A 20,077-nucleotide genomic window follows, 5' to 3' on the forward strand; every position below is an offset into this window, starting at 1 on the left:
CCATTTTTTTAAATCTCATTGCGACTCACACTAATGGTGTGCTTGAGTCTATCACTGCATGTTGTTTGGAGGGAAAACATCAGACAGTTGAAACTAGTCTGTTGAAGGTTTTTTTAGTCATTGGTGTAACCCCTGACGCAGGTGCGGTAGCACCTAAACACGGCCCATGTCGGGTCTTCCTCCAATCAAATTCCATTATTAAAGGATTTTTTATATGAAAGAATTGTGTTCACTGTGTTTTTAAAGGCCCTTTGTGCTGTTTTTCTGCTTGCTGCATCTTTTCACCATCCCTTTCGTAAGGAATATTTTCTAATGTTGCTCCTGAGTCTACGTCCGTAGAACCTCACACTTTGACCACTCATTTAGAGAACACTTTCTTTTGAAAAGAAGTTTTGTTTCTTACGCAGTATTTATACATTTGAGTTACTTAAATATTTACATCATGTCTCCGTCTCTCCTTTTTTCTAGGGCATACATTTTGAGGGTCTTAAGTTTCATTTTATATGTTTTTTGGTGCAGACCCTCAACCATTTTGGTAGTCTCTCTCTGGATCACCTACATCCTTTTTATATCCTTTCAAAGGTATGGACTCCAGAGTCGAACATAAAGGAGATCATTGGTATGGTCATCGGCCTAAGTTAAACACTATCACATAACTGAATTCATATATTCAACTCTGCTATCCATATAGGTGACAGCACTGCGCCAGATAACATAACGTACAGTCTTGTATGCCGCAATGACCTTGCAGTTCTAAGCGGCTTAGAAAAATAGACTAGGATACAACCCAGGAGAACATCTAATAAAAGACAGAATCAATTACAAGATATTGCTCAGTACAAATTTCCTGAATAACCAGGTTTTTATTTTCTTCCTAAAATTAAGTAAGAGCAAGATTTAGGCCTGCTATTCAATAGGCATAACCAGGGGTTCCCAAATCTGGGCTTACCACTCACACTTTCAGGACTACCGCTGGCCCAACGCAGTAATCCGGCCCTGAACAGAAAAAGAAAATCCCCGGAAATGGCTTGTGCGGTGGTAACCCAGTGGTAATCGGGTATTGCCGCGCACTGTCCAGTGAGAGCCCTTATCTCTACCTCAATGGGTGGCAGTAAGGGCTCCTTGTCGCATGGCCATGAGGTAAGACTTCTCTTACCGAATGGCCATTTGTGCTGGGGGCTTTTTTTTTACCCGCATTCTGTGCCTTTGGCAGCATCCCATCATGCATGCGCATGTGCCTTCCAACCCAGCGTGAGTGTGTGGGATCATCAGTACAGCAAAATAGCTAAAAGAACTGAACTGGGAGGTGGGAGGGGATAGTTCATGCCCTACTGTCCTTGGAGATCACCTGCTACAGGTAAGTAACTTCACTTTCTCTGAGGACAAACTGAACAACGATTCTTAAATCTGGGAATCCCAGCTACCATGCTCACTGAAAACAACAAACGTCGGTCAATAGAGACTTGCAACTGCAAGGCCAATAAGAACCAATAATTACCAACCGAATGAGGCCTGTTGTAAAGGTGAAGCCTAGAACAGAAAATAAGGGTGCCTAGGAGGGTGGAATTGGGTCCTAGACACCAACAAATCCTGCAGGACTGTCTGACCAAAACGGCTGTTGTGACAGGAATGTTGCTCTAGACAGTAATGAGATGTAAATGTGTGGACTAAACATCACGTTGCAGAATTGTAAATCTTCTCAAGAGGCTGATCTCAAGTGCACTATTGACACGGTCATGGCTCTGACTTTATGAACCATGTTATGACCCTCAAGAGTCAGCCCAGCCTCGGTGTAAATGAAAGATGCAGTCTGCTAGCCAATTGGATATGTGCTTACTGATAGCTGCTCCCATCCTGTTTGGGTCATAAGAAGCAAAAAGCTGGGTGGACTGTCTATGGGCTTTAATCTGCTCAAGGTAGAAGCCAAGGCTTGCTTGCAGTTCAAGTTGTCCAGTGTGCATCCACCAGGATGGGTGTCAGCTATTGAAAAGCATTTTTGTAGGTCAATTGACTGGTTAAGAGGAAACTCCGACACCACCTTAGGAAGAAACTTAAGGTGCGTGCAGAAAACTACTCTAACAATCAAACTTCATGTAAGGTGGGCTTGCCACACTACAGCCTGAAGCTCATTGAACCTGCATGCTGAAGTGGCCGCCACCAAACAAAAGATCTTTCATCAGTGGAGACTGCAAAAGAGGGGGCAGGCCGAGACAGGGGCTTAATGGTGATAGAATACTTCTTGATAAGGTAAGTATCCAAGATTATGGCCTCGGCATGGGACATCCTCCAACCTCTTCTGAACTGTAGGTTCTAGATCAGAGATGAGCAGCCAGAAGAGTCTGGATACCACTTCAAAAATGTTGAAGGTGCCCCTAACCAGATATTTTTGACACGCCCTCTGCATATTGGCTATCTGGTGAAGATAAGCGGCCTGCTTTGGAGGGAGAGGGTCCACAAAGTCTAGCAGCTTGTACACCATGGACTTCAAGTAGAGCTGGCAGGCGTGGATGCAAGAGATAAGCATTGAGGCTTGAAAATATTTGTTCACAAAAGAATCCATGGTTTGATTCCTCCCATCCCACCTCTAAGGTTTGATCTCCCCCCCTTCCCACCTTTTAAATTCTGATCCCCCTCACCCCAGGTTTTACCCAGAGGTGATCCCTGGTAGTTTAGTGGGATGGGACAGGAGCGGTCCCCTTCCGGCTCTCGGATCAAAATGACAGTGCTGACCCCTAGCGGTAGTACCACAAGACTACCACTGGGGAATAGCGCCATCATTTTAAACACAGAACCAGACAGAGTGGGAGCAGAAGGGGACAAGCAGAGGAGGGAAGAGGAAGGAGGACCTAACAAATCCTCTTATGTGGGTCTCAGCTGAATTTTGGCAGGGACCCACATTTAAGAGAAGGTGTCTAGCACCTGCCCTGTCATGGTCAGATATTCAATGCCGGTGCCTCAACATTATTAACTGGGTCTAATTTAGCCAGCAGCAGTTGGTGCTTTAAAAAATACTGAATATGCCGGCTGATTATTGACTGTTACTGGTTGGTGACTCATTTAAGGGAGGGGTCTCTCTTTGCCGCCAAGGTATTTGTACTTGCTGGATTGGCTTTACATTATTGTCACTCTTATGGAGAGTCATTTGTTACCCATCCTAGGACTTAAGCTAGAAAGGGATGAATATCCAAGTAAATAAATAAAATAAATAAATAAAAGATCAGATGTCACAGATTTGGCTAGGACCCTCCTCCTCGGTTTGAGAATTTTGCCTCCATATGCAGCTGGGCCTGAGGAACTGAGCCCAAATTTCTTGCATAGAAGCACGGTGCACTGCCAATGAGCCAGCACATTATAGTTTATCAATACAAACATGAAAGTTTTGAAAGGTAGCAGAGACCAGACTATTGGCCCAGCAGTTTTAATTCAGTACCGAGGAAAATCATAAAAGATCTGCAGCCACTACTCCAGGAGGATGAATTACGGAAAGAGATATTCCCATCCCCACCAGTGCTGGCCTTCCGATAGCCACCCAATTTAAAACACAAGCTAGTGAGGAGCAAGCTACTACTACTACTTAACATTTCTAGAGCGCTACTAGGGTTACGCAGCGCTGTACAAAATAAACCAAGAAGGACGGTCCCTGCTCAAAGGAGCTTACAATCTAAAGAATGAAATGTCAAGTTGGGGCAGTCTAGCTTTCCTGGGTAGAGGTGTAGAGGTTAGTTGCCGAAAGCGACATTGAAGAGGTGGGCTTTAAGCAGAGATTTGAAGATGGGCAGGGAGTGGGCCTGGCGTATGGGCTCGGGGAGTTTGTTCCACGCGTGGGGTGAGGTGAGGCAGAAAGGGCGGAGCCTGGAGTTGGCGGTGGTGGAGAAGGGTACTGAAAGGAGGGATTTGTCTTGAGAGCGGAGGTTACGGGTAGGAACGTAAGGGGAGATGAGGGTTGAGAGGTAGGGAGGGGCTGCAGATCGAGTACATTTGTAGGTTAGTAGCAGAAGCTTGAATTGAATGCGGTACCTGATCGGAAGCCAATGAAGTGACTTGAGGAGAGGGGTGATATGAGTGTATCGGTTCTGGCGGAATATAAGACGTGCAGCAGAGTTCTGAACGGACTGAAGGGGGGATAGGTGGCTAAGTGGGAGACCAGTGAGGAGTAGGTTGCAGTAGTCAATGTGAGAGGTAACGAGAGAGTGGATGAGAGTACGGGTGGTGTGCTCAGAGAGGAAAGGGCGGATTTTGCTAATGTTGTAGAGGAAGAAGCGACAGGTCTTGGCTATCTGCTGGATATGCGCCGAGAAGGAGAGGGAGGAGTCGAAGATGACACCGAGGTTGCGGGCAGATGAGACGGGGACGATGAGGGTGTTATCAACCGAAATAGAGAGTGGAGGTAGAAGAGAAGTGGGTTTGGGTGGGAAGACAAGAAGTTCGGTCTTGGCCATGTTCAGTTTCAGGTGGCGGTTGGACATCCAGGCAGCAATGTCGGATAAGCAGGCCGATACTTTGGCCTGGGTTTCCGCAGTGATGTCAGGTGTGGAGAGATAAAGCTGGGTGTCGTCAGCATAAAGCTCTCAACAGAGACCCATAAAGAAGTGAATGCCACACATCTTGCAATATATCCAGCTGCAAACTATGCCAAAAAATTTCACAATACCTCATAATCATTCACAAAGGAAAAGAATTCAACATAAAGGAATCCTTCACATGCTCATCTTCCAATGTAGTATATGTCATCCAGTGTAAAAAATGTGACGAAGGGTGCTATATTGGAGAAACAAGCCAGATGCTGAAGAAGAGATTTAATGTACATAGACATCACGTGAAAAATGCCAGTACCAACCAGGATGCTACCTCTGTGGGACAGCACTTTACAAAGCCAGAACACTGTACCAATGATTTTATGGTGAGAATACTGAAAGGAAACTTTAAAACAATACAGGAGCGTAAAAACCTTTGAAGTCAAAATGATTAAATATTTTGACAGCCACCAGACAGGACTTAAAGATCTGGGTTTTCTAGCCCATTATAAACCATGAAATTTCACTGCTTTGTCACCCTCTGATCACCATGCGTATCTCCCTGTCCCTCATCCTCTCAGCCCTCTCTGTTTCTCACCTAACCCACCACTCCCTCATCCCTTTAGACTGTCACTGAAATACTTTGATGTTTCACTTATATATGCTGTTACTTATCAAAATTTGCTTAGTTCTGATCTGACGAAGAAGGGCTACCTTCAAACGCTAATCAAAAAATGTATTAAGTTAGTCCAATAAAAAAGATATCATCTTCTTTTCTTTTCTTTTTATTTACTTTATTTATAGTTTCAGAATAATACATTCATTTAACATAAATGTAGGCAATACAGGAAAATGCATAAGAAAATATACCCTCTTCCTTCAAATAAACAAGGAGTAAGCTATTTTCTTAGTACTTAGTCCACTAACTATGATCAAGATACAAAGAAAATAGTATAAGGTAATAAACGAGAATAATCTCTAAACAAACTAAATTGAGAGGGTAAGAAGCAGACCCCTGCCAGCGGTTTCAGCTTGTCTCTGCGGCATTCAAAACTACCGTACCACCACTTTCGCTAGCTGTAATCAGTTGCCGCAATTTATCTGGGTCAAAGAACACATAATAAGTCTCATTTAAGGAGATAAGACATCTACATGAAAATTTAAGTTTAAAAGTACCCCCTAATGAGAGGATTCGGGGCCCAAAAACTCTCGTCTCCTTTTTTGAGTTGCTTTACTAATATCAGGAAAAATTTGTATCTTTGACCCATAAAATTGGGCTGAAATAGATCTGAAGTGGTTATTTTCTTTTCTATGTTTTATTTTATTCTGTTTCTACTAGCCGTTGAGCCCGTAAAAATGGGCTGGTATTGGGGTTTTCGGAGGTCGACGCTGGCTGCCCCCCCCCCCCCGCGAGGTCGCTGCTACTGTTCCCCCCCATCCCCGGAGTCACCGCCGCCACCCCTCCACCCGGCCCTCTCTTCGCTACTGAACTTACATCCATTCGCCGGAACGCAGCACGCACATCAGCTGAGCTGCCGCCGGCCTTCCTTCTGTGCCTGTGTCCCGCCCTCGTGTGACGTAACGTCAGCGAGGGCGGGACACAAGCAGGGAAGGCAGGCCGACGGCAGCTCAGTGTGCGTGCTGCGTTCCGGCGAATGGATGTAAGTTCAGTAGCGAAGAGAGGGCCCGGGCCGGGTGGAGGGGTGGCGGCGGCAACTCCGGGTGGGGGAAGTGGTAGCGGCGACCTCGGGGGGGGGGGGGGGGGGGGGGGGGGGGAGCGGTAGTGACCTCGGCGGCTTCGTGCAGTTTCCCTCTCTGTCCCGCCCCCGTCATCACGTATTGATGCGGGGGGGCGGGACAGAGAGGGAAGTCTGTACTGCGCATTTGCGAGTGAGTACGGTCACTCGCCGTTTATATGTTTGATTGATTACCTTTGAAAGTGGACTAACACGGCCACCACATCCCTCTTACTAAAAGACCAACAGCTCTATGCAAGTGGAGTTGAGCTGAGCTATTCAAACAGGAGTGCCTGAGGCTCAGGTGGTAGGAATGGGGGTTATATGGATGGATGAATAAAAAGAACACAAACTCAACACTCTACCAAATGAAAAACTAGGATTCCATTCCTAGCTAAGTTAATTTGGGGACTAGAACATTTCACAAACCAAAGACTAGAACAGCTGGGAATGTTTACCTTGGAAAGGAAACACCTAAGAAGTGACTGGATTATTGTTTATAAATGCTTGAAAGATCAGTATGTTTATCAGATAGTACGTTTAGCTCTGGCAGTGAGCAAAAGACCAAAAGGATAGTTTAAATCTAGAAAAAAAATTAAATTTGATTTTAAGGAAGATCTATGGCACACAATAAAGACAGGCGTTTTTGCTGCATCAATGGATATGACTAAAGCTGGATAATTTCACAAACATAAGAAATTAATAGTACAGCAATATAGGATCAGCTGGAGAGACAGTCAGGAGAAGGATAAGCCCAATGGACAATTCTCTTTTTGCAGTCAAACTATGTGGGCTCCTTGGGCTGGCCAGATTTGGATGTGCTTCTGAAGTTTCATTACAGATCTAAGAGTAAGAAATGGTGCATGACAACTGCATGCTGCTCAATGTGCAGAGCCAGTAGCATCTTTTAAGGAAAATATACCCTAAATTTTCTGCAGCAGTGGAGATTGCGGAAACGTTTGATCCAAGGATGAGGAGGTAAACAGACATTGCATGGTGTTATCAAGTAGGTCCATCAATGAAAAGGAAAATAAGGCAGTCAAATCATGCACAACCATAGATTTTGTGAATCATCTTTCAGAGTTTCACAGGGAAGAAAGGCATGTGTGAGGGTGGGGTTGGTACAAGGCAGGGTTTCCTTTAGAAAATCCCTCATTGCGGTTGAAAATGAGCTACGAAAAAGGCAGGGGAATAGCTTAGGTAGCTTGCTGAGTCAGGAGGGCAGGGATGAGATAGAGCAGAAGTTAAAAGCCCTCTGACAGGACAGAACAGGGAGGCCTGAGGACAGAAAACTCCTCCACCCTATGCCTCCACCACAGACGTGCACGCTGCAGAAGCTCCACTAAGTTTATCTTGGAATCCTACTACAAAAGTGTAACTTTGGACTTTAGCACTAAGAGGGTCTTTTACTAAGGTGTGCTCTAAAATTGTAGGCACACTAAACGTTAGAGACGCCAATGCATTCCTATGGGCGTCTCTAATGTTTAGCACACCCCCAATTTTAGCGTGCGCTAAAAACGTGAGCGCGCCTTAGTAAAAGATGCCCTAAGTTAGGCCCGACTGTTTTGAATACTGAAGGACAGAACTTTAACTCTGGGATTACAGGCCACAGACCAGCTGTTTGTGCTGTCTTTTTTTTGAGATCCAGACTAGTGCATGCTGTGGACCTGTAAGAGCAGGCCACGGGGAGAATTCCTGAGAACTAGGCAAATCTCTCCTGATTGCACCCTTCTCCTCCATCGCTAACTCCAGACTCTGTTCCTTTTATCTCGCCGCACCTTATGCCTGGAATAGACTTTCTGAGCCGCTACGTCAAGCTCCATCCCTGGCCGCCTTCAAATCCAGGCTAAAGGCCTACCTGTTTGATGCTGCTTTTGACTCCTAACTCGTCACTTGCTCGTAACCTTAACATAGTAACATATAGTAACATAGTAACATAGTAGATGACGGCAGAAAAAGACCTGCATGGTCCATCCAGTCTGCCCAAGACAAACTCATATGTGTATACTTTACCTTGAATTTGTACCTGTCCTTTTCAGGGCACAGACCACATAAGTCTGCCCAGCAGTATTTCCCACCTCCCAACCACCAGTCCCGCCTCCCATCACCGGCTCTGGTACAGACCGTATAAATCTGCCCTCCCCTATCCTCCCAACCACCACCCCCTCTTCCCCCCACCTGCTCCGCCACCCAATTTCAGCTAAGCTTCTGAGGATCCATTCCTTCTGCACAGGATTCCTCTATGCATATCCCACGCATGTTTGAACTCCGTTACCGTTTTCATCTCCACCACCTCCCGCGGGAGGGCATTCCAAGCGTCTACCACCCTCTCCGTGAAAAAATACTTCCTGACATCTTTCCTGAGTCTGCCCCCCTTCAATCTCATTTCATGTCCTCTCGTTCTACCGCCTTCCCATCTCCGGAAAAGATTCGTTTGCGGATTAATACCTTTCAACTATTTGAACGTCTGTATCATATCACCCCTGTTCCTCCTTTCCTCCAGGGTGTACATGTTCATGTCAGCAAGTCTCTCCTCATACGTCTTGGAACGTAAATCCCATACCATCCTCGTAGCTTTTCTTTGCACCGCTTCCATTTTTTTTTTTAACATCCTTCGCAAGATACGGCCTCCAAAACTGAACACAATACTCCAGGTGGGGCCTCACCAACGTCTTATACAGGGGCATTAAAACCTCCTTTCTTCTGCTAGTCACTCCTCTCTCTATACACCCTAGCAATCTTCTAGCTACGGCCACCGCCTTGTCGCACTGTTTCGTCGCCTTCAGGTCCTCAGATACTATCACCCCAAGATCCCTCTCCCCGTCCGTGCCTATCAGACTTTCCCCGCCTAACACATACGTCTCCCTTGGATTTCTACTCCCTAAGTGCATCACTTTGCATTTCTTCGCATTGAATTTTAATTGCCAAACGTTAGACCATTCTTCTAGCTTCTTCAGATCTTTTTTCATGTTTTCCACTCCCTCCTTTATCTTGTCTTCCTCTCTTCAATAGTCCCTTACCCTGTGTGTCCTTCTGTCTGTCCTACCCTTATCCTTATTGATCCTGTCTGTCTGTCCTGATATAGATTGTAAGCTCTTTTGAGCAGGGACTGTCTTTTCTTCATGTTCAATTGTGAAACGCTGCGTACGACTGGTAGCGCTATAGAAATGATTTATAATAGTAGTAGTAATAGTAGTAGTAGAAGAACAAAGACCGCCTTTTTGCTTGTTTATTTCTCCTCATCTGTGAAAAGAACAGCCTACCCCTTCCCTGTACATCAATAATTATTTTACTTTTAACCCTCTGTGTGGCTGCAGTTTCTTAAGGGCTCAGGCGTGTCCACTAGCCAAGTTGCCAGCATGATAAACAGTAACAGAAGGAAAGGGATTTTAGACTTAGCTCACACATTTTTCAGGTATAGCTTAAAATGAATTACATTCTGGTTAAGTGGATAGTTTTCCTGTCACTGGAGGGCTTTCTATGGGGCCTTTTTACAAAGCTGCATGCCTAACACAACACAAGTGGCCTAACGTGGGACACGCTAAAGTGTTCCATGTTAGTTTTGCAGATCTGTGGTATTTAATTTATTTATTTAGGAGGGGGGCATGTCATGGATAGCATATGGACAGTACTGACACATTTGGACAACTGTTTTCAGTCAATGGATTTATGTGACTTTGTTTATACAGATTCCTATTGAATTTTTCATAATCCTGGTTTGATATATAAAAAAATATAAAATATGTGTTTGATATAAAAAAAGAAACAAAATTAAGGGACACAAAATTAGGAGTACTAATGATGTACAGAGCTTCTTAAGTGAGCTGTTCTTGGCTATACTCACCGAGATAAAGCTCGGCTGTGGATACAACCTATACTGAACTCTCCTTTGTTCCCTTTAAAAATTAAATTTTCAGGGTTATGCAATTCTCTAGGCATCTGATATAACTTATATTTTTCTCTTTAGAGTGGATTGTTTTTTTGATTTTTGTAAATGTTTTCATCTCTCCTGTTTGGGATTTTTGTTCTTGGTATGGACAGTGAATGGATATGGATACACTAATCAGGTAGCCCATTTGAAATCACCGCCATGCTAACTGGTAAAATTTCAATAGGGTAAATTTCAAGACCATAGGGAAATTTCAAACAAGCAATATCATTATGCCTAAGAAGAATGGAAAACAGATGAAGGCACCACTGCATAAAAACTATTCAGAAGTGATCAAAAATGCTTTAAAAAATGCAAACTCTCTGTAAAACAGCTACATTAATTCTTAATCTGGAGGAATAAAATGAATATCCTATCAAGCTCACTGGAACAGATCAGCATGAAACATATATTTCATTTCACTGCCATCTACAGTGGAGTGGAAGAATAGCCTAATGGTTACAGGGCAGCAGGCCGAGAGAAGCAGGGAAGCCCAGTTCAGACCCCATTGTGGCTCCTTGTAATCTTTGGTAAGTCACCTAACCCTGGGGACAGGAAAATTACCTGCTTTACCTGAATCTAAGTCACCTTGAGCTAACTGAAAAAAAAAAGGTGTGACCTAAATTCAAAAATCTTTTTTTTTTTTTGTTACATTTGTACCCCGCGCTTTCCCACTCATGGCAGGCTCAATGCGGCTTACATGGGGCAATGGAGGGTTAAGTGACTTGCCCAGAGTCACAAGGAGCTGCCTGTGCCTGAAGTGGGAATCGAACTCAGTTCCTCAGTTCCCCAGGACCAAAAACCACTAGGCCACTCCTCCACTGTTGCTACTATTTGAGATTCTACATGGAATGTTGCTATTCCACTAGCAACATTCCATGTAGAAGTCGGCCCTTGTAGATCACCAATTTGGCTGCGCAGGCTTCTGCAGGATGTCAGACTCACAGAAACAGAAGCCTGCGCAGCCTTCTACATGGAATGTTGCTAGTGGAATAGCAACATTCCATGTAGAATCTCCAACAGTAGCAACATTCCATGTAGAATCTCCAACAGTAGCAACATTCCATGTAGAATCTCCAATAGTATCTATTTTATTTTTGTTACATTTGTACCCCACGCTTTCCCACTCATGGCAGGCTCAATGCGGCTTACATGGGGCAATGGAGGGTTAAGTGACTTGCCCAGAGTCACAAGGAGCTGCCTGTGCCTGAAGTGGGAATCAAACTCAGTTCCTCAGTTCCCCAGGACCAAAAACCACTAGGCCACTCCTCCACTGTTGCTACTATTTGAGATTCTACATGGAATGTTGCTATTCCACTAGCAACATTCCATGTAGAAGTTGGCCCTTGCAGATCACCAATGTGGCCGCGCAGGCTTCTACATGGAATATTGCTAGTGGAATAGCAACATTCCATGTAGAATCTCCAACAGTAGCAACATTCAATGTAGAATCTCCAACAGTAGCAACATTCCATGTAGAATCTCCAATAGTATCTATTTTATTTTTGTTACATTTGTACCCCACACTTTCTCACTCATGGCAGGCTCAATGCGGCTTACATGGGGCAATGGAGGGTTAAGTGACTTGCCCAGAGTCACAAGGAGCTGCCTGTGCCTGAAGTGGGAATCGAGCTCAGTTCCTCAGGACCAAAGTCCACCACCTTTTCCCTTCAGTAAGTGGCCTACAGGTTGTGAAGGTTAAAGCACACAACAACTATACATATGTACAAAAAGATATAAGGGAGTACAATTCTGCAGCAAAATACTACAATCCAACCAATTAGCTAAAGGATAATAAATGCTGCCGTTTTGTTATACAAACTTACAAATGCTGAAGGCAGGAAAAGTACTCCGAGCTCATAGGAGCGGATCATCAACTGGGTGCCATTCTTTTCCAGAGATCCCCAAGCAGCTTTAGAAAGATTAGCACTGAAAAGAGATGAGAGAGTGCCAAGAGGCATAACCATTATTTCTGAACAAATATTAGCATAATGTACTGAAAAAGCTAGAAATCATCCTTTTTTTTTCCTAAGCAAAATAGGGCAATTTTCCCACCGGAGATTGACAACAGAGGCAATTCTATACTTACAGCAAACACTGTTACCAAAATTAATGAACCTTTTTACAATACATATAAAAACAAGCTGTTCATGCAAGAGCTGCCTCTAGCCATTATGCACCTGAGGATATTATAATGGCAGCCTATTTTATAAAAGGGAACATACGTACATTAGTGCCGTTACAAAAACTGCCTCTGGAAAGCTATAACACAAAGTTACACCTTACTTTGAAGCAGGAGCAGCTTTCCTATTTTATTTTATGTACTGTGCAATCCGCTTACGTGCAAGGGTCTGGGACCAAAGAAATACATGCAGTTAACCGCAGCATGCACTTAACCGTTGTGACCCAAAGAAGCTTGACATCTGATAAACATATGTACAGTACTGTTATTATACGTATAGTGTACAGTCTCCATTAACTGACGTTATACAGTCTCCGTTAACTGACGTTAGGCTTACTTGAAGTAATCAGTCATAGTCCTCTATACACTATTGGGTCTGTGAGTTCCATAGACTACGTCTGCCAGACGGGAAAAAACTGTCATAGCACTGATATCCAGTGGCCTCCAGATAGGCCCGCATGGTGTTGAGACTCTCCAGCGCTCTTGCAAAAGTGACAGGAGGTTGTTGAATTTCATCAGCATGTGCCTCGCTGCTCATTTCATCATCTGTTTCATCATCAGCCGTTGCCTGCGTGTAGGCGCATGTCTGGACATCAGTGCTGTCGTCAGCTGTTTGTAGATCATAATCAACAGCTACGTAGTGATGAAACTCCTCTTCAGTAACACAGGCTGGGATGTCAATAGCCTGTTCATCTGACGCGTTTGCAACACCTGCATCTGTTTCGTCCCTCTCCACATCCTTAACAAAGCTTGCCTGCTTGTAGCAGTTCACAATGGTTGCCTGTGTAACATGATTCCAGGCTTCATTCTGCGTATGTAGGGAATCCAACAGTGATAGATTACGAGCCAGTTCAACAGCACGTTTATCCTTGCCAGTCTGGTCATCCATAACGCTCATCAGACGACGTAGCACAAGAGCCCGATAATGTTGTTTGAAATTGGCTATTATGCCCTGATCCATAGGTTGGATCAGAGAGGTAGTATTTGGTGACAGGAAGACCACCTTGATGTTAGACAGCCTGACACCATCCCTGTGTGCAGCACAATTATCACAAAGCAACAAAATCTGACGCTTTTGTGCCTGCATTCTAACTTCTTTAGCCACTGCTTCCAAATTTCCCCAGTCATCCATGAATTTGCTTTAGCCTCGTATGACACAGGAAGTCACTTAACTTTCTTGAAGCAACGGGGCTGTTTGCTCTTTCCAATGACGAGGGATTCCAACTTCTCACTCTCATCCATATTGCAGCAAAGGAGGTTCGTCAGTCGGTCCTTCGACATTTTACCTCCTGTAGTTTCGGCTTGTTTGAATGCAAGTGTTCCATCAGGAATCGCTCGCCAGTAGAGACCGTTTTCATCAGCATTGAAAATGTCATGCGGTGCAAACTCATTCAAGATCGTAGGAAGAACTGAAACAACCCAATTTTCAGCAACAAAGTCATCAGCGTCTTGAATTTTATGTTGTTCCTCTCCTTCCATCTTTCGAACCATCCAACAGTGGCTTTGAATTCAGTTAGTCCAAGACTTTGAGCTAGCTGATTAGCTTTCTCCATAAGCAATGGACCACTGATAGGAAACTGTCTGCTCCTGACTTGAGAAAACCACCAAAGAAGAGCATCTTCTATCTCCTCAGCTTTTCCCGCACGTTTTTGTTTCCGGTGTGGATTTGTATTGTTTTGCCAGTCTTCCAGAAGCTGGTCTTTCTGCTTCAAGATACGTGAAATTTGACTGGGATTGACACCATATTCTTTAGCAATAGATGCTTGACTTTGTTTTCTAATTTTTTAAGAACTTCTATTCAGTCAGCCAGTGTTAAAGTCTTACAGTTGCGCGATGACGACACCAGTGTACACATTCTTTCGTTTATTCTGCCTGTGGCAGTTAAAGGAGCAGTAAATTTGAAATCTCATTGGTTCTCATGAGCCAATCGGCTTCCATATTCTGTATGTGCGCTTATGCAGAGTCTTTCCTGCAGAGGAGCGGTCTTAAACCATGCATATAAGCGAATCTTGTACTTATCAGTGGTGCACTAAACCGAAGTTTGTCCCCATAGAAATTCATGGCGCCAAAAACGGGACCAAAGTACAGCATGCAGTTAAACAGAGCATGCGCTTACCCGATATGCACTTAAATGGAGTGCACTGTACTTACGCCCTGCCCCCTGGAGTGTCTTAGGGTGCACATGCATTAAGTTCACATGAACATACCCTGGGCAATCACTCCTTATCCTCCTATCAGATCTTTGGGGTGACTTCCCTGGTACAATTTAAGAATATGTTTAAAATATGGATTTTTAGTAAGGTTTATGGATAGTGTCCTGGTAACGTCAAGGCAATGACATGCTTTATTTTTCCCTTCCTTTGCTCTCTCTTTCACAAATTTTAATTTCTATATAGTGTTCCTTTGTCCTGTTTGTGTCTTGTCCTTTCATTTTATTTATACATTTCCCCTTTTCTGGCACTGTACATTGCCTTCATATTTTCTCTAAGAGCCCCAGTTTAAATTGAACATACAGATCGGAACTGAGCTGTCCAGGTTAGGATGTGCTCAATTCTGGTGGTATTTCAGAAAAAGCTCTGCTGATGCAGAACCTTTCATTTAGTACCTGTAGGAGTTGCCGGCCATTTTATAAATATCCACACTAAAAAAGTGAACGACCTGAATGTAGCAGCTTCCACATGTAAAGGCCCACTTTACAAAACTAGATGTTTAAGTGCCATTGATTAAGTAGTGAGGCTGCAATTTTAACTTGGTTTTATTTTGAGAATGGAAATAAACTACATATGATTAAGAATGACGGCTCACTTGATCGCTCATCTAAAGTCTTGGTGACGAGCACTTTTTAAAAACAGATGCATGCCATTAAGCTGCTATAAAACCGGACATGGAAATTTTTGTCCATTCACATCTACTCCTTTCGTAAAATGAGGAACACGCATTACATTTTAGCCCCGCCCAGACCACGCCCCCTTGAAATCACTGCATGGTCTGGACTTCCACAAGTAAACAATGGCTTTCTGAAATCACTATTTACACGTGTGTGCAATGCACACATGTAAATGTTGCTATTTACTAGGGTTGCACATTTAACATGTTAAATGTTTAATGTGCGTTAAAAATTTTAACACACATTAACAGCAGGTCTATCACCCTCATCCAGCATCCATGGAAGGGAAACGAGACTACAGGAGGCGATGGTCATGAGAAGAAGGGCACGAAAGGGGAGAGAAAAGAGACTAGAGGAGGCGGTGGCCAAGAGAAGAAAGGCATGGAAGGGGAAAGAAGATAGACTGGAGTAGACGGTGGCCCTGGAGAGGAGGTCAAGGGAGAGAGAAGAGAGACTGAAGGAGATGGTGCACTTGGATGGAGGAGAAGGGAAGAGATGGAAACTAGAAAGATTTGAGAATGAGGCAGAAAGCTAAATGTGAAAGATGGATATAGGGCAGGAAGTGAAGGAGGAGAAAAAAAAAAGAAACGGTGAATAGACAGAAGGCCCTGGAAACAGTTCAGAGCACAGGGAAGCAGAAACAAAGACAGGGACTGCTGCTTTGTAACATTTATAAATGATCTAGAAATGGGCGTAACTGGTGAGGTAATTAAATTTGCTTTTGACACAAAAGTTATTCAAAGTTGTTAAATCGCAAGAGGATTGTGAGAAATTACAAAAGGCCTTATGAGACGGGGCATCCAAATGGCACATGACGTTTAATGTGAGCAAGAGCAAAGTGATGCATGTTGGAAAACAGGAACCCAAACTATATTTTCATGATGCAAAGTTCCACATTAAAAGTCACCGACCAGGAAAAGGATCTGGGTGTCATTGTTGATGATACATTGAAATCCTTTGCTCAATGTGCAGCAGTGGCTAAGAAAACAAATACCGTGTTTCCCCGAAAATAAGACACTGTCTTATATTAATTTTTGCCCCCCAAAATGTGCTAGGTCTTATTTTCAGGGGCTGTCTTATTTTTCGGGGAAACATCGGGGTTGGCCCGCCCGCCCTCCGTCGCTCCCGGAACTAACCTTAAACGCCTCCTTTCACCTTCGCAGCAGCAAGGCAGGCAACTCCTTCCTTCCGTGTCCTGCCCTCGCCTGACGTAACGTCCGCGAGGGCGGGGCATGGAAGGAAGGAGAGGTATGCCCTGCTGCTGCTTGCTTCGAAGGTGAAAGGAGGTGTTTAAGGTTAGTTCCAGGAGCGACGGAGGGTGGGTGGAGGGGGGGCCCGGCGACCTCGGGTGGGGGGGGGGGGGGTGGCCCGGGGGCGGCCTTGGCCGGCTCTTGGTGGCCCTGCTTTCAAACAAAAATTTGCTAGGTCTTACTTTCGGGGGAGGCCTTATATCTACCAATTCAGGAAAACCTCTACTAGGTCTTATTTTCGGGGATGTCTTACTTTCGGGGAAACAGGGTAGAATGTTAGGTATTATTAGGAAAGGAATGAAAAACAAAAATGAGGACATTATAATGCATTTGCATCGCTCCACGGTGGAATCGCACCTCGAACACTGTGTGCAATTCTGGTACAGAGAAGGGCCACGAAAATGGTAAGGGGATGGGATGACTTCCCCATGAGGAAGGACTGAAGTGGCTAAGGCTCTTCAGCTTGGAGAAAAGACTGTTGAGGGGAGATATGATAGAGGTCTATAAAAATAATGGAGTAGAATGGGTAGAGGTGAATCGCTTGTTTACTCTTTCCAAAAATATGGAGAAAATATTTTTCACTCAACGTGTAATTAAACTCTGGAATTCGTTGCCAGAGAAAGTAGTAAAAGTTAGCTTAGAGGGGTTTAATAAGGGTTTGGATAGCTTTCTAAAAAAAGAAATCCATAAGCCAATATTAAGATGAACTTGGGGAAAATCCACTGCTTATTTCTAGGATAAGCATTATAAAATGTATTGTACTGTTTTGAGATCTTGCCAAGTACTTGTAACCTGGCTTGGCTACTGTTGGAGGCAGGCTGCTGGGCCTGATGGACCTTCGGTCTGTCGCAGTATGGCAACACTTAAGTTCTTATATATCATTCAGTGAAGAGAGGTCCCACTGCCACATTCCCATTGCTTTCTGTCACAAGGGGTAGGAACCTGTACCCCACCCCCCCCCCCAATTTTTTACACACAATATTGTAACCTGGTTGTCTCTCTGAATGAGAATAATTTGGTTCTGTAGTTGATCTCTGAAAGCCTTCAGAGCGTTCCAAATGGCCCTTAGCTGGTTCTAGGTCAGAGACACGAAGCCATGAGAGTCTGCGCATCCCCAAACCCATGGCAGAAAGTATGGATGCTATATGATAAGAGTCGTCGTGTACCCCAGCCATATATTTCTTCACTCAAGCTACTTACTGATCAACTGGCGAAGCTCTGCGGCCAGCTCCCGTGGGAGAGAATCTGAAAAACTTAGTGTACTGTGGACCTAATCACAACACCTCTACTCAGGAAATCTAGACTACCCCAACTTGACATTTCGTCCTTTAGATTGTAAGCTCTTCTGAGCAGGGACCGTCCTTAGTTATTAATTTGTACAGCGCTGCGTAACCCTAGTAGCGCTCTAGAAATGTTAAGTAGTAGTAGTAGTACTGTGGACTAAAGACTGCAAGTTGAGGCTCATTTAGAATTGGTAGAGCTGATGCAGGCAACAAGCATCGAGGTCTGAAATCTTTTCTCCCAAATGAGTCCAGTGACTGAAGGCGCCGAGGCATAAGTCCAGTGGCTTGGGGCATTGAGGCATGAGTCCTGGAACTTCTAGCTTGTTTGAGGGCGGATTTGACTACCAGAGAGTGGTAAGGCAGTCTGGGAGCCTTCTGGATATGATACTTCTTAATGCAACCTGTACTGAGAGGGGAGATTCCCAGTTCTTCATCAGAATAGGGTGCAGTGGTACTGAGACCCCTTCCTTAGGAGACTAGTAGTCTAGGACAGTTTACATTTCTGCCCTAGACTACCATCGTCTCTAACTTAACTTAAAAAGTTGCAATATTCCTAAAGTGGGTAAGAATCTGGAAGAGATCAAGGCAGGGATGTTTTTTCTTTTGTGGCAGGAACCTAGCATTTCTTTTTTTTTTTTTTCTATATTTCTTTCTTAAATTTTATTTGGAATGAAACCGACAAAAATAGAGGAAAGAAACAAAATAAAGTGGCCCCTTTTACTAAGGCGCGTAGGTGCCTACGCACGTCAATCTGGAACTAATGCCTGGCTACTGCGAGCCCTGGGCGGTAATCCCATTTTTTACGTGCATCCAATACACATGTCAGAAAATATGTTTTATTAGACCAAAAAAACGAACAAACATATTTTCTGACATGTGTATTGGATGCACGTAAAAAATGGAATTACCGCCCAGAGCTCGCAGTAGCCAGGCATTTAAACTATCTAAGATATCAAAAGATGCATCCAATCGTTGCTGGTCCTGCTGCAATATAGGAACTTTGGACCATTTAATATATCATTGCCCATTACTGGATGAATATTGGTCTCACATAGAAAAAAACAATTTCTCTTATACTAAATTTAAAGATTTCTTTAACTTACAAAACGATAATAGCAGGAGATTTCGGCATTAACAATATATTATCACCACATATAATTAAGCTACTACATATATTGATCCAAGTGGCTATAAAATTGATATGTCAAAACTGGAAAGATTTCAGAAAATTAACCTACGAAATGTGGTGGAACTCAGTATGTCTAACAGCTAAATACGAAAAAGTAGCAGCAGAGAAATGTGGTTCCCTTATGGCATATAATAAAATTTGGTCTCCGATGATTAAATATTCATCCAGTTAAGTAATTAATGAACAGGTACTTTTCAAACATTGGCATTAATACTATAACATCTGATACGCATGCATACTTCATATGTATATACATTAAACATATAAACGGCGAGTGACCGTACTCACTCGCAAATGCGCAGTAGAGACTTTCTCTGCCCCGCCCCCACGTCAATACGTGATGACGGGGGGCGGAACACAGAGGGTCTGTACTGCGCATTGCTGAGGGAGGGACACCGCCGTCTAACGCTTCCCCCACCCGAGTCGCCGCCGCCACCCACCTTCTACCCGGTCGGGCCCTCGCTCCACTATTGAAACAGCGAGGGTCCGGGAACACAGCACTGAGCTGCCGACATCGCCCTTCCTTCTTCTTCTCTGCCTCTGTCCCGCCCTCGACGACGTTACGTCACACGAGGGCGGGACAGGCAGAGAAGAAGAACGAAGGCCGACGTCGGCAGGTCAGCAGAGCTCAGTGCTGCGTTCCCGGACCCTCGCTGTTTCAATAGCGGAGCGAGGGCCCGGCCGGGTGGAAGGTGGGTGGTGACGGCTCGGTGGGGGGGGGGGGCGCGAACTCGGAGGGGGAGGGGCAGCGGCGAACTCGGCAGTGGGGGCGGGCCTTTCAACCCCCCCTTCCTATAATAGCCCGTTTTTACGGGCTCAAAGTCTAGTATATGTATATTATATAGTCAGGGTACATTGACCTTTTTGTTAACTGTTATTGTCATTGGTACTAAATTTATAATATGTTATAAAAACAATAAAAACTGATTGAACAAAAAAAAAAGAAAAAAAAAAGAAAAAATGTTTTATTTTCTACCGCATGGCGCTAACCGGACAGTAATTGGCAGTGAATGCGCACTGATGATTACCACCCAGTTAACGTGTGAGACATTACCACTAAGTCAATGGGTGGCGGTAAGGTATCAGGCCCAAAATGGACGCACACCAA

At 44.2% G+C, this 20,077-nt stretch overlaps 1 protein-coding gene across 1 annotated transcript in view; it reads right to left on the reverse strand.

The window, feature by feature from the left end:
• Nucleotides 1-20,077, reverse strand: part of TDP1 (tyrosyl-DNA phosphodiesterase 1) — a 179,561-nt gene that overhangs the window by 50,744 nt on the left and 108,740 nt on the right. Inside the window, exon 14 of the mRNA XM_030215270.1 lies at nt 12,005-12,107. Coding sequence (XP_030071130.1) covers nt 12,005-12,107 — 103 coding nt within the window. The remainder of the gene's footprint in view (nt 1-12,004; nt 12,108-20,077) is intronic.

This window comes from Microcaecilia unicolor, chromosome 9 (assembly GCF_901765095.1).
Source record: "Microcaecilia unicolor chromosome 9, aMicUni1.1, whole genome shotgun sequence".
NCBI classification, from domain to species: domain Eukaryota; kingdom Metazoa; phylum Chordata; class Amphibia; order Gymnophiona; family Siphonopidae; genus Microcaecilia; species Microcaecilia unicolor.